Source organism: Haematobia irritans, chromosome 1, assembly GCF_050003625.1.
Source record: "Haematobia irritans isolate KBUSLIRL chromosome 1, ASM5000362v1, whole genome shotgun sequence".
Taxonomy (NCBI): Eukaryota; Metazoa; Arthropoda; class Insecta; order Diptera; family Muscidae; genus Haematobia; species Haematobia irritans.
In genome coordinates, this window is record NC_134397.1 from 246,247,606 (window position 1) to 246,261,554 (window position 13,949).

The 13,949-nt window shown below is 36.9% G+C and overlaps 2 protein-coding genes across 7 annotated transcripts in view; one reads left to right on the forward strand and one right to left on the reverse strand.

The window, feature by feature from the left end:
* The window catches only part of Best1 (bestrophin 1), a 98,276-nt gene that overhangs the window by 4,637 nt on the left and 79,690 nt on the right, over positions 1-13,949 (reverse strand). Inside the window, exon 7 of one of the 6 annotated variants that reach the window (XM_075313971.1) lies at positions 8,929-8,973. The exons of the other annotated variants lie outside the window; for them this stretch is intronic. Coding sequence (XP_075170086.1) covers positions 8,929-8,973 — 45 coding nt within the window. The remainder of the gene's footprint in view (positions 1-8,928; positions 8,974-13,949) is intronic. 6 annotated transcript variants of the gene reach the window in all.
* LOC142242488 (regulator of telomere elongation helicase 1 homolog) lies at positions 3,739-4,760 on the forward strand. The gene is made up of 2 exons (XM_075314096.1): positions 3,739-4,029; positions 4,085-4,760. The coding sequence occupies exons 1-2, from the start codon at positions 3,969-3,971 to the stop codon at positions 4,219-4,221; spliced, it is 198 nt and encodes a 65-aa protein (XP_075170211.1). The 5' UTR covers positions 3,739-3,968; the 3' UTR covers positions 4,222-4,760.

Genomic DNA, 13,949 nt, shown 5'->3' on the forward strand with positions numbered 1-13,949 from the left:
GGACGAAATGTCCGTGTTTGTAACGAATCTTACAATGTGGCCGAACGTTAAGAAGGTAAGTAGGTAAGTAAAGATCGAAAAATATGTTATCGATCCCATAAAAAAAACTGAAATATCGATTATGTCTTCGAGCATTACATATGGTGTGGCCAATATCTGGGATATGATTGACACGAACACTGTCGTCCGGATAAACTTATGGTGTTTTCTTTTCTAGTAAAAAATGCCCACTTTTTTTTTGCATTTTGCCCGGAAAATTAACTTTATAGGTTCTTTTCTACAAAAAACAGGCAAAAGTATTCGAATTCTGTAGTGAAAATAGTGCCACTCATAGAGGCAGATTGCGGTCATTTTCAGCACTGCCATCAAACGAGAGTGCAAGGCTGAATAAGGAGGTTGAATCACGATAACAAAAACAACAAATTTCAATATGTTGTTTACAATTTTAAGAAGTCAAAATCAGCTGATAAAAGAATCGTATGGCATTGGTAAAAGTGGCAATTACTTATTCTTTCAATTGTCCTGAAAAAATAATTAAAATCCAGAGAAAAATAAAGGTTCAAATTTAATTGTGTCACCTATGAGTGATTGTGAAGTGGATAATTCATCCGAGGAACGCCGATATGAGATAAATAAGACTATAATACCCACCAAAGTTAAAAATGGAAGTCAGTCAAATGGATCTTCGCCATTTATTAACAATAACAGTTTATGATGCAGTTTAAAAACTGATGTGAGTGGTATTTTGGGTCTGGAATATTTTATCAAGATACTCAAGTCATCTTTGAACAATTCTCCAGCTATGAATGCGCGAGTTTGTTTGAGATGCATTTGCTATGCAGTGTCATTTGGAGAGCTGCAATCACCATAAACATATGATTTTGACATCTTAAAATTTTGTCGAAATAAAAAAATTGTAATCATATGGGCCCATGATTTAACCTTCTTGTTCAGCCATGCGAGAGCGCTGCGATTGCCCTGTTTGGTCCTTTGAATTCTTTTCTGCCGTTGAAATGATAGCATGTTTTTAGGTTGCTGGCAACATTTTAAAAATGCGCTTTCTGCACAGATAAAATGAAAGCAAAGCACTTTTTTCACCATTATAGTCTTGATGGCGCATAATGCTCTTTACAGACTATCAGTTATTCCGGACGGAATGTCGGTGTTTGTGAAGAATCTTATATTGTGTGGGATCGATACGACTTGTCTGCGATGACTAAATAATCGTTAAATGTGTTATCGATCCCATAAACATGCAGCAGTATCGATTATGCCTTCGGACTTAACTTATAATGTGCACAATATATGGGATATGTTCGACGCGAGCACTGTCGTCCGGAATAACTGATAGTCTGTAAAGCGCATAATGCATGTTTGTAAAGAATCTTACATTTGCCCAATCACTACGAATTGTCGGCGATGGCAAAAATATCGATAAATCTGTTATCGATCACATTGGCAAGCTGCAGTATCGATTTGAAAATAACTTATAGTGGTCAATGCCCACGATATATCTCGAATAGTTGGACACGACCATTGTCGTATCGAAAAACTTGTAGTCTGGACGGAGCAAAAGTGTAGCCAATATCTGGTATATGTCTAGAAAAGTCAGATACGGGCACTATCGTCCGGATAAACTTAAAATATGAGCGACACATTATGCGCCGTCCAGATTATAAGTTTATCCGAACGATATGTCTGTGTTTGTAAAGAATCTTAAAGTGTGGTCGAACGCTAAGACTTGTCGGAGGTAAGCGAAATATCAATAAATGAATTATCGATCCCATTAACAAGCTGCAGTATCGATTATATTATAGTGTGGCCAATATCTGCGATATGTTCGACACGAGTACTGTCATTCGGATCAACTTATAGTCGGGAGCTAATCTGCCATCGTATTTTTTATGTGCCATTTTCAAGGTGTCTTTATGATTTTTTTGTGGATTTTTTATAACACACACTAAAACACTGATGATTTTTTGAGGATTTTATATAAAACACACTAAAACGCTGATCAGATTGCTAATTACTTCTATTTAAACCAGAATCGCAAAATATCATTAACAGCCTGTTTCTGTATGTCGAACGATCTCAATCGATCGACTGAAATCGAAACAAACAGCTGAATTTATAACTAAAGGTGGGTACTATGTTTGTTGGCACGAAAAAAACTTCACTTAACCATTCTTTCGCATTGAAAAATGAGAGTATTGACAATACATTTCGAACGAAGAAAACAGCTATTTTGGAGCTATTCCGCGTTTATTTCTCCGCAATTTAATTGACAACATCGCCAAATGTCATACTATTTTTACTTATACATACGCAGCAGCTGATTGTTTACATACACGCATTCATGATAATTGTTTTGAAAAGTGTTTTTCTACCAGTTTTTGGATTGTTTTGCAAAAAAATCTCATACAGCACTGGACACTAATAATTGTTAAGAATAAAGCTCCAGCCGCTCTACTCCTGGTGTCTTACCACATTCTGCAACAGCTTTTACAACATGTGGTACATTGTCTTCTTCAGCTTTTCCAAATGGATACCGTCAATTTGTAACGCACATCAAAAAAAACATATAATTCCGGTGTTATGCTAACTTTTACATCATGCGCAGCAATGGACTCATTCATCAACAAACTTAATTCGTTGGTCTCCACAATATCTACACAATCGCATTGCAATACCATGCTGTTGCCGCCTCACTAGCAATTTCAAATCCAGTGGTCACCACCACGGTTCCCACAAAGGATAATAACGCCATTTCATTTGCCAATGTTGTTACATCGGGGGGAACAACCAACTTAAGCCCATAACTCAAGTTCAAGGGTAGTCCCTAAGCCAAAGTCACTGTTCCCGACTTATATTTCGTCACAAAGGGATGTTAGTGTTCTATACCAGACTCTTCGTTGACTGAAATTAATACATTGAGAAGCAATTGGCTGGTTTACTGAAGGATGTTATACTCTCCCAATGTATAAGTTCCAATAACTATTTCAGTCACGTTATGAAATTCAACCAGTGTTTTGAATTGATAAAATGCAAGAATGCCGCTAACTGAAATTTAAAAGCCACAACGAAATTAAATCGTTTCATTCCAGCCTATCGCAATCATTTTGGACAAATGATGAATACAAGAAAATTATTTTGCTATTTAAATAAAAATTATTTAATTATTTGCTATAAACATTTATTTTGGATATAACTTTGTTCAGAAAAATTTACTAATTTTATATTAAAAAGTATAAAACGTATAAGACAACCCAATTACTTATACCCCGGTATATAAAAATAAAACAAGTTCGATTATAATTTTATTATGATTTTTTATTAATTTGTACATTTATACACTAATTAAAGACCCTAGAACACAATGTTTTCTTTTCTGGATTATCAGCTTTCTTTCATTAATATTGTTATATTTAAAAATTTTTAATTATCATTTCTCATATTTAGCTTTCATGTAGTTTCCATTAAAAATTAAAATTGCATTAACATTTCTTTTGTTCAGTTCTCATTCATTTACGCCTCTTACACACAAAAAACGAGCTCGCTTAACAAATAGAAAAGGGAGCAATTACGAGGAGCGGTAAAATAATAAAAAAAAATACAATTCATTTCTTTGTAAAAAATGGGTGTTGAAACATTATGTAGCATAACATTAGTCAATTCTAAATTAGCAGGGGATGATGATAAATGGTGGCCTGGTTGTATCTCTACAATATGACGCAAGGCATATTAATCCAGGTAAAGTCATGCAATCAGGTGACTAATATCGACATTCATCTTGTCAAAGGCTTTGTTTACGTTTAGTAGATTTGTTTACATTCTTTGTTTACATATATTGCTTTTATTTACATTAAACTGAAACACTATGGTTCGAGTGTACGAATTGAGGCATTAAGGAGTCTAAGAGATGCAATAGCAATAAATCATGGGATTCCTATGAAGTTCAAAGAGCTTATATGGAAAAGGTCATCATATGTCTACGAGATGGATCAAATGGTTTTCTGGAATCCCCAACGGGTATAAAATAATGTACAACAATGTAACCACCAATAAAACAAAAACTTTCTCATAGGAACCGGTAAAACCTTATGTTCATCTTTGGAATGGCTGCAATTCCGAAAAGAGGAAATGAAGATGCAAATACAACAAATAGCACCGCCACAAATTATTTTAAAAACAATCCTATTTAGGCGGAGCACCTGTAAATGATTGCTCGTGCAAAGCCAAAGGGTGGTAGCTGGGGTCTTCCTAAAATAATATATATATAATGGGTACTTGAGGTACCCATTTACAACTAACGCAAGCTATGTAAGAATTAAAGCGGACATCTTGCTCATTTACGAGAGCGGTGGTTTTGGGATCCAGAGATCAATTGTGTAGATATCCCGAGGTGTTGCGAGAACAGGGCAATTCAAATAAAACACAGATCGATTTGTCGATTGCGAGTCCAAAAAAGAACTTGTGCCTTTCATCATCGTGTGGAATCGCGCAAAGATGATCTGGATTTAATGGACATTGAAGACTTGGTTAAAGTAGGTAAAAACTCAAAATGTGTCCATATTATGGAGCCAAGGAATTGATTGAAGATGCAGACAATGTATTTATGTCCTATAACTATTTATTGGACACATCTGCACGGAAAGCAAATAGAATTGAATTGAGCAATACCTCATAATATCGGAAAGATAAATAATAAATAATTTTTATAATTTTGTATAATTTTTAATGGATTCTAACGCTTGCCTGAAACGTTTGACCTCAAATATTTTCAAAAATTCATAACTTTTTCAGATTGAATTTAGCATTTTTTCGACAAAATTTAAATAATTTGTACCATTTTATGAATTCTTAAACAGTTTTTAACCAATTTGAAACAAAAAATTTAACATTACCAATTAAAAATATGAATAAAACATGTTATAAAAAATTGAATGAAAAGAACTTCCTGTGTAGTTAAAATGAAGAACATCATTGGGAGTACATCTTCTGGAAGATCTTTTAAAGTTGTGCCTTTGGAAGAACTTCCAAATTTTTTGATGGGTAACTCTGCACTTCTGCCACATAGGATCAGCAATAATTTTTTATGAAATAGCGCAATCCCTCATGCAAACGATCCCTAAATTCTGTTCCTGGTGTAATACAATTGCTACCGAATCGTTTGTGTTCTTTCACTTCACCTAGGCTCTGCGCTAATCGTTCCAAAGTTCAGCTTCCTTGGCTGAACGAAAACGCCTACTACGCTGTTGATTCATTTTTGCACGAGGGGCCACGCCGTCAATGGCCATAAAGAATAATTTTTGTGGTTTAATTAGAAAAAAACATCTTGTCAATATAGTTGAATATGTCCTTCAACATATCCTCCTGTTATGTTGAGATGGATGTTTGTATCATCGGAATGGGAGCAATTGTGAATAATGCCATTCATATCCAAATAAAGATTATCAAAATCGGGAACCTAAATAGAATACACAAGAAGCTCATAATTATTTCCTCCAACTTGTTACATGTCACTCCACACTTACGCATTGTTCCCAGGCCAATTCACTGAGACAAGGATACCGTTCGCTTATGTAGCGGAAAAATTTCGCCCCATTTTTTGTTGTTGTTTTGTATTGATGTCTGCCATAGGCATATATTTAACTTCAAATGACTTTTTGTTCTTTGTAATAAACAATTGTTGGCTGAAAACAACACTACACATACACAAAATGTTAACTTAAGTCATCTGCCATTTTAGTATGACATTATAATTATCATGGGGGGTACACACGTTTGCTCGTGACTTTACCTTTAATTAATATGCCTTGAATATGACGCTGATGGAATGCTATTGTTGCTGATGGCTGAAGCGATGATGGTACTGTTGTAATAGGCGGAGTTTCCAAAGGGCACCGGTCGCCGATTGGAAACTCCTAGAAGACATTCCTTAGGGGTAAAATTTCACCCGGCCACTTCTTCGCCAGCAAAATCCAATTTAACAACATCACCTGGTAAACATTCCTCCACATCAACTTCATTCTCTGCCGTATTTATACGGTTCAATGTCATTGTAATATCTGGACCAGACTTAAGTCCCACGGTAGCTCCTGCTAAAGCCATTGTAGTGGTGGGAACAACAACATTCGATCCAGCTGCTGGTGATACTATTGTGGATGATTGTGAAACCACCATTGCATTAGTATTGCATTTGTATTACTAACGGCAGCAACAGTCGATACTGCATTTGAAGAATTAGTAATAGTGGCTAATATTGGAGTAGTATTTGCTGCCACCCCAATGGGACCACTCACTACTTGGGCGGCCGTTGTATTTGGTTGTTGCAATACAATATTTGCGGTCACAGCCACTGTGGTCGTGGCAGGTGTTGAGGGTGCTATGTTGGAGTTGTTCACTGTAGCTGATGTAGTGGCTGCAATTGTGGGTGTCAGGGATGTGAGGGCAGATGCTACTGTGGCAGAAACGGCTACAGAACCAGATGCTGTTATATATGTTATATACATATAGCACTCCGTTATTTTTATTTCGTCAATCTAATTGCATTTCTAAATAACAACGCGAACCACTTTTGTATTCTAATTTAACACAAATCATTTGAATAAATCAATTATTTCTTAATTCACATTACAAATGGCGCCATGTTTTGAAACTAACTAATCTCAACATATGGAAGGATTTAAAGCCGACCTAATTAGGGACTATGCACTTTATGTCAGTTTTTCAACTCGAAAAAAAAACAAAGTACCACAAATGAAAAAATATTTCGGTAGTTTTTCGCATTTTTGGTTTTGTATGGGATTTCGCTTCGGAAACCGAACATAGTACCTACCTTAAAGGGTGATACGGTCAAAATTTGGTCAAGGGAAAACGCGTGTAAATCGGTGAAATCGTTTATTTAAAAAATCAAATTAAATTTCTTTTTCAAGTTCAATTAGTATAAAATTCAGGAAAAATATTCAGTTAGGCTTTCGCTTTTCCAAATCCGAATTGCCGGGCCTCACGCTTGACACCTGCCATCAGATTTTGTACAGCCACCTTGTCCACCTTCTTCGCCGCAGAAAGCCAGTTTGCCTTGAACTGCTGCTCGTCCTTAGCAGTTTTTTTGGTCTTCTTTAGGTTCCGCTTGACAATAGCCCACTATTTCTCAATTGGGCGGAGCTCTGGCATGTTGGGAGGGTTCTTGTCCTTGGGAACCACCTGCACGTTGTTGGCGGCGTACCACTCCATGGCCTTTTTACCGCAATGGCAAGATGCCAAATCCGGCCAAAACAGTACGGAACAACCGTGTTTCTTCAGGAAAGGCAGCAGACGTTTATTCAAACACTCTTTCACGTAAATTTCTTGGTTGACAGTCCCGGAAGCTATGAAAATGCTGCTTTTCAAGCCACAGGTACAGATGGCTTGCCAAACCAGATATTTCTTTGCCAACTTTGACAGTTTTATGTGCTTGAAAATATCTGCTACCTTCCCCCTTCCTTTTGCCGTATAAAACTCCTGTCCCGGAAGCTGCTTGTAGTCGGCTTTGACGTGGGCTTCGTCGTCCATTACCATGCAGTCAAACTTCGTCAGCATCGTACTGTACAGCCTCCGGGATCGGGCTTTGGCCGTCGTATTTTGTTTATCATCGCGATTTGGAGTCACTACCTTCTTGTAAGTCGATAGTCCGGCTCATTTTTTGGCACGATGCACGGTTGTAGACGAAAAACCCTGCTTATTTGCGTCATCTCGGAGAGAGAGATTAGGGTTTCGCTTGAAACTACCGGCAACTCTCTTTGTCGTCTCAGCGGCTTCCGGTTTTCGATTTCCCCCGATCCAGACTTCCTGGCTGTCGACAATCGTTCCCCAAACACTTTAATTACATTTGTAACGGTTGATTTGGCAACTTTTAGCGATTTTGCCAGCTTTGCGTGCGAGTAGCTCGAATTTTCGCGATGCGCGAGCAAAATTTTGATACGCTGCTCTTCTTGCTTGGACGGCATTTTGACAACTGAAGAGTGAATTCCAACATCAAAATAGGAGCAACATTCTACACACACACCTTCAAAATGAGGGATGTTCAGGTTTTTTAAATGCAAAATTGAAATACGTCAAGTTTATATTGACCAAATTTTGACCGTATCACCCTTTAGAAATCAGCTGTTTCTATGCATTCCAGTCGATCAATAGATCTCGATCGACATACAGAAACAGGCTGTAAAATAAAAGAACAATGTGAAGAGCAAATTAGTTGTAGAACTAGTAATGATCAGAGAATGAAGTCGACCCATTTTTTTCGGCGGCGGCTGACACTAAATTTTTGGATCCGACGGCAGCGGCTTTACGGCTGCCGATATAAAATTGTCTATTCGGAGGCGCACAATTATCCATTATAAAATTAATTTGAAGTTTTCCGAATTATAATGAGATTAGTTGTTCAACCACACTTGCAATCAAATTTACTTTTCACTAAAATTTTCTGAGGTAAATTTTTGTAAGACTAGTATAGCAACTTGAAACTAATTGATTGTAGGTGGAAAGTTCATAATTTTGGCAAAGAATATAACAATTATTAATAAATTTTTCTGATTTAAATCAACAATTTTGAATAATTGGCGGTTAAATTTGAATCGAGATGAGTCGACATATTCGGCGGCAGCATCGACTGCCAAAAACTGGCGGCTTCATTCTCTGGTAATGTTGACATGTATTCAATAAAAGCTGTAAAACAAATCATGCCCGTTTATAACCCATTTTTCTAATTGTAAAAATATAATGCATGCGAATTTTCTTAATGCAACTACATCAATGGAATTTTCAATTGGGAAATCAATATAATTTGAAAAGAACATATTTGAAATACTGCAAATTCTAGCAAGGAAAACATACGATTTTAGCGATAAAACGTATATTGTATGGGCATAAAGCATAAAATCAAACTACCTGTTAAATTTCTTCTCCTGTGTGTAAAAACAAGAGATTTTGTACCTGAGTGTAAAGTTGAAGAGATAGAAAATGATATGAATTAGTGCTTTAAAAATATTGCCAATATTTGATGAGTACATTGCGAAAAATATATAGTTGAACTAATTTCAGTGAAGACAGCCGTTGAATTACAATAAAACTTGTTAAGCATCCCGAAGTCCATTAAAGTGTGATAATTTTAATGGGAATGTGCTGTTTTCATAACGTTTTTCTTCTTTTTGGTTGAAGCGTGTTCTTCTTTTCAAAAACTGGGAAAGATATTACTGTGAAATACAAAGGATATCAGAAAGAAAATTTTAAGTATTGCTGTCATTTGCAGATGACGCCAAGGCTTGGGTATACCACTCTGCAGCCAAAGAAAAACAAAAAAAAACATGCTCATGGATCAGATGTCTCATTCATCGAATTATGTCGCAGGGAAAATGGGTTATGAGGCCGATTATGAAATCTAACGCTGCATTAACGCCGGCTTTCCCAATTTTCAGCCAGCACTTTGTAATAAATGCTCTGTTTTCAACTCTAGATGTCAGGCGATATTAATCATCTTTTATCAGTGTGCCTTAGGTGTCTTTCATACTATACGGGTTTTCGGGCTTAAAAAAAAAACAATAAACATACGGGGTTTATTTGCAAAATCGAACATAACTTGGAGGGAATAATCGAAATTATCAATTGAATAAGATTTCCTTCCTTAAACCTGTTGTGGTGGGTACTATGTTCGGTTTTCGAGTTGAACATCACTTTATTTTTGCGACTACTTTCTCTATAATATTCAAAATTGTAAATGAAAACACACATATTTCTGCTAAAACTTGACGAAATCTAGATAACAAATAACGTGCGCTCCAAATAAATAAAATTCTCTGCTTCAAATGAAACTATTTTAATAAAGTAACCACGAAAATTTCAAGCGAACATAGTACCGAATTTTAAACACGAACTTAGTACAAAATGTAGGGATTTTGTATTAAAACTTGGTAGCTCTGAGAGTTCAACATTGGAAGTTAATGAGAACACAACCATGTCGCAGGACTATAGGCGAAAAATTTTCCGTGACGAAAATTGCCATATATTTTATATGAATTTTTCTTTGGTTGTGGTAACAGTTGTCGATGAAAAGGTATCTTAAACCTTAAACATTTTCTTTTAATTTGTATATATTACGCCATATGGAGTCTATGTTATATATATAAAAATTTGCGAAGAGGCTCAAACAATTTTTTCTTTGGTATGGCCATTGGCAGGTCGTTACGAAATTAAAATGGCGCACAACGTGGGCCCACAAAATTCTTTGGAGTCAATCAGTATATACGGCCGTAAGTTCGGCCAGGCCGAATCTTATGTACCCTCCACTATGGATTGCGTAGAAACTTCTACGAAAGACTGTCATCCACAAATTTCAACTCACTCGGATGAAATTTGCTCCTCCAAGAGGCTCCAAAACCAAATCTCGGGATCGGTTTATATGGGGGCTATAAATGATTATGGACTGATATGGACCACTTTTGGCATGGTTGTTAAATATCATATACTACCACCACGTACCAAATTTCAACCAGATCGGATGAATTCTGCTTCTCCAAAAGGCACCGGAGGTCAAATCTGGCGAACGGTTTATATGGGAGCTATATATAATTATGGACTGATAGGAACCAATTCCTGCATGGTTGTTGAATACCATATACTAACATCACGTACCAAATTTCAACCGAATGGGAAGAATTTTGCTCTTCCAAGATGCTCCGGAGGTCAAATCTGGGTATCGGTTTATATGGGGCCTATATATAATTATGCACCGATATCGACCAATTTTTTCATGGGTGTTTGAGGCCATATATTAACATCACGTACCAAATTTCAACTGAATCAGATAAATTTTGGTCTTCCAAGAGGCTCCGGAGGTCAAATCTGGTGATTGGTTTATATGGGGGCTATATATAATTATGGACCGATATGGACCAATTTTTGCATGGTCATTAGAGACATCATGTATCAAATTTCAGCCGGATCGGATGAAATTTGTTTCTCAAGCCAAATCGGGGGATCGGTTGATATGGGGGCTATATATAATTATGGACCGATATGGACCAATTTTTGCATGGTCATTAGAGACCATATACTAACACCATGTACCAAATTTCAGCCGGATCGGATGAAATTTTCTTCCCTTAGAGCAATCGCAAGCCAAATTTGGGGGTCCGTTTATATGGTGGCTATACGTAAAAGTGGACCGATATGGACTAATTTTTGCGTGGTTGTTAGAGACCATATACTAACACCATGTACCGAATTTCAGCCGGATCGGATGAAATTTGCTTCTCTTAGAGCAATCGCAAGCCAAATTTGGGGGTCCGTTTATATGGGGGCTATACATAAAAGTGGACCGATATGGCCCATTGGCAATACCATCCGACCTACATCAATAACAACTACTTGTGCCAAGTTTCAAGTCGATAGCTTGTTTCGTTCGGAAGTTAGCGTGATTTCAACAGACGGACGGACATGCTCAGATCGACTCAGAATTTCACCACGACCCAGAATATATATACTTTATGGGGTCTTAGAGCAATATTTCGATGTGTTACAAACGGAATGACAAAGTTAATATACCCCCATCCTATGGTGGAGGGTATAAAAATCTATTAAAAATTAAACATAATAAAAAAAGTAAATTTCATCGCCGCTGCGATTTGAACCGTTTGAATTTTCTAACTTCCATGGATGTTCTTTCGAGAAAGTTCTGCAAATTACGATAATTTGTATTCTCACCACCATAGAATGGTGATATATTCTTGATCAGGGAGAAATTCTAAGACGATATAAGCATGTCCGTCTGTCTGTCTGTTGTAAGCACGCTACAGCCTTCAATAATGGCGTTATTGTACTGAAATTTTGCATAAATTCGTTTTTTGGTTTGCAGGCAGGTCAAGTTCGAAGATGGGCTATATCGGACAAAGTTTTGATATAGCCCCCATATAAACCGATGATTTGGGATCTTGGGCTTATAAAAACCGTAGTTTTTTTTTATCAAATTTGCCTTAAATTGGAATTTGCCTTGAGGACCATAAAAAGGTGTGCCGAAAATTGTGCCCATCGGTCTATGTCTTGGTATAGCCTCCATATAGACCGATCTCCCGATTTTGCTTTTTGGGCGTCTAGAAACTGTATTTTATATCCGATTTGCCTGAAATTGAAAATCTAAAGGTATTTTAAGATCACAAATGGGTGTGTCGAAAATTGTGCCTACCGGTCCATGTTTTGGTATAGCCCCCATATAGACCGATCTCCCGACTTAATTTCTTGGGCTTTTAGAATCCGTAGTTTTTATCCAATTTTCCTAAAATTGGAAATATAGAGGTACTTGAGGACCATAAAAAGGTGTGTCGAAAATTGTGCCCATCGGTCAATGTATTGGTATAGCCCCCATATAGACCGATCTCCCGATTTTGCTTCTTGGGCGTCTAGAAACTGTATTTTTTATCCGATTTGCCTGAAATTGAAAATCTGAAGCTATTTTTGGACCATAAAGAGGTGTGTCGCAAATGGGGTCTATCGGTCCATGTTTTGGTATAGCCTCCATATAGACCGATCTCCCGATTTTACTTCTTGGGCTTCTAGAAACTTTATTTACTATCCGATTTGCCTGAAATTGGAAATCAAGAGGTATTTTGGGACCATAAAGAGGTGTGTCGCAAATGGGGTGTATCGGTCCATGTTTTGGTAGACCGATCTCCCGATTTTACTTCTTGGGCTTCTAGAAACTGTATTTACTATCCGATTTGCCTGAAATTGAAAATCTAGAGGTATTTTAGGACCATGAAGAGGCGTGTCGAAAATGGGCCGTATTGGTCCATGATTTGTTATAGCCCCCCCATATAGACCGATCTCCCGATTTTATTTCTTGGGCTTCTAGAAACCGAAGTTTTTATCCGAAATTGCTCGAAAATGTAAATATACCTTTTCGGGCAATTTCAACCCTCAAAAATCCGTATCGCATTTATGTTTACCGGTCCCTTTGGTAAGGCATCGATATAGCCCGATTTCACTTCTTGAGGGTATAGCAGGCGCACTGATCATAAAAATTGCTTGAAACTGAGAGTAAAATTTCCAGATTTTAATCCTAAAGGCCGGTACTCTGTTCGGCTTTCGCGTTGAAACTCCATACAAAACCAAAAACTGCAAAAAACTAGCGAAATTTTTTCCATTTGTGGTACTTGGTTTTTTTCGAGTTGAAAACTGACGTTTACAGCATGGCGCCATTTGCAATGTGAATTAAGAAATAATTTATTTATTAAAACTATTTTTGTGGGTTGATAACGCAAACATGGATCATGTTTTTGTTCCGAAAATACACAAAGGATCAAAGGAGTAGCAGATTAATTGCCAAAGGAAAAATTAAATGTTATTTTTGTAATAGCGAGCAGCAAGCATCAACTTAATTCAATATCGCTCCCTGTAAAATAGCGCTCCCTGTTACCTAAATAAACACCGCTTTCTATGTGCGAAATAATGGTTTCTATAAAAATTTTTTTCGCAAGAATGAACATAGTACCGGTCTTAATCTTTTAAATAATGGAGGTCAAAATCTACAGATTTAAGATTTCAAATCAAGGCTTTATTTCATCAATTACACGATATGTTTATGAATTCTCTAAAACTCAAACAAAATTGGTTCTTATAAATCCAGAATCTGACCTAGGGTCATAGGCAGAATCTTTAAATGTAAAGGGTGGTTAAATTTCAAGGGCCGATGTTGAATGTGAACCACACATAAACGCCAAGTTTTTTTTCCGAATTTTATTTGACATTTCTCTATTTCAGACTTACTCAATTTGAACCATGGACGTCGTGAATGGGCAGAATGGTTCCAAGAAATGGCAACAGTGGATGATCAATTTTCGAAGAAAATCATCTTCAGTGATGAGGCACATTTTCACCTCAGTGGATTCGTCAATAAACAGAATTGCCGCATTTGGGCG

Bases quoted from the DNA above. Each gene is read 5' to 3' on its own strand.
- LOC142242488 (XM_075314096.1), top strand. From the start codon at position 3,969: ATGGAAAAGGTCATCATATGTCTACGAGATGGATCAAATGGTTTTCTG. The intron at 4,030-4,084 runs GTATAAAATAAT...ACTTTCTCATAG, and splicing joins TTTTCTGGAATCCCCAACGG to GAACCGGTAAAACCTTATGT.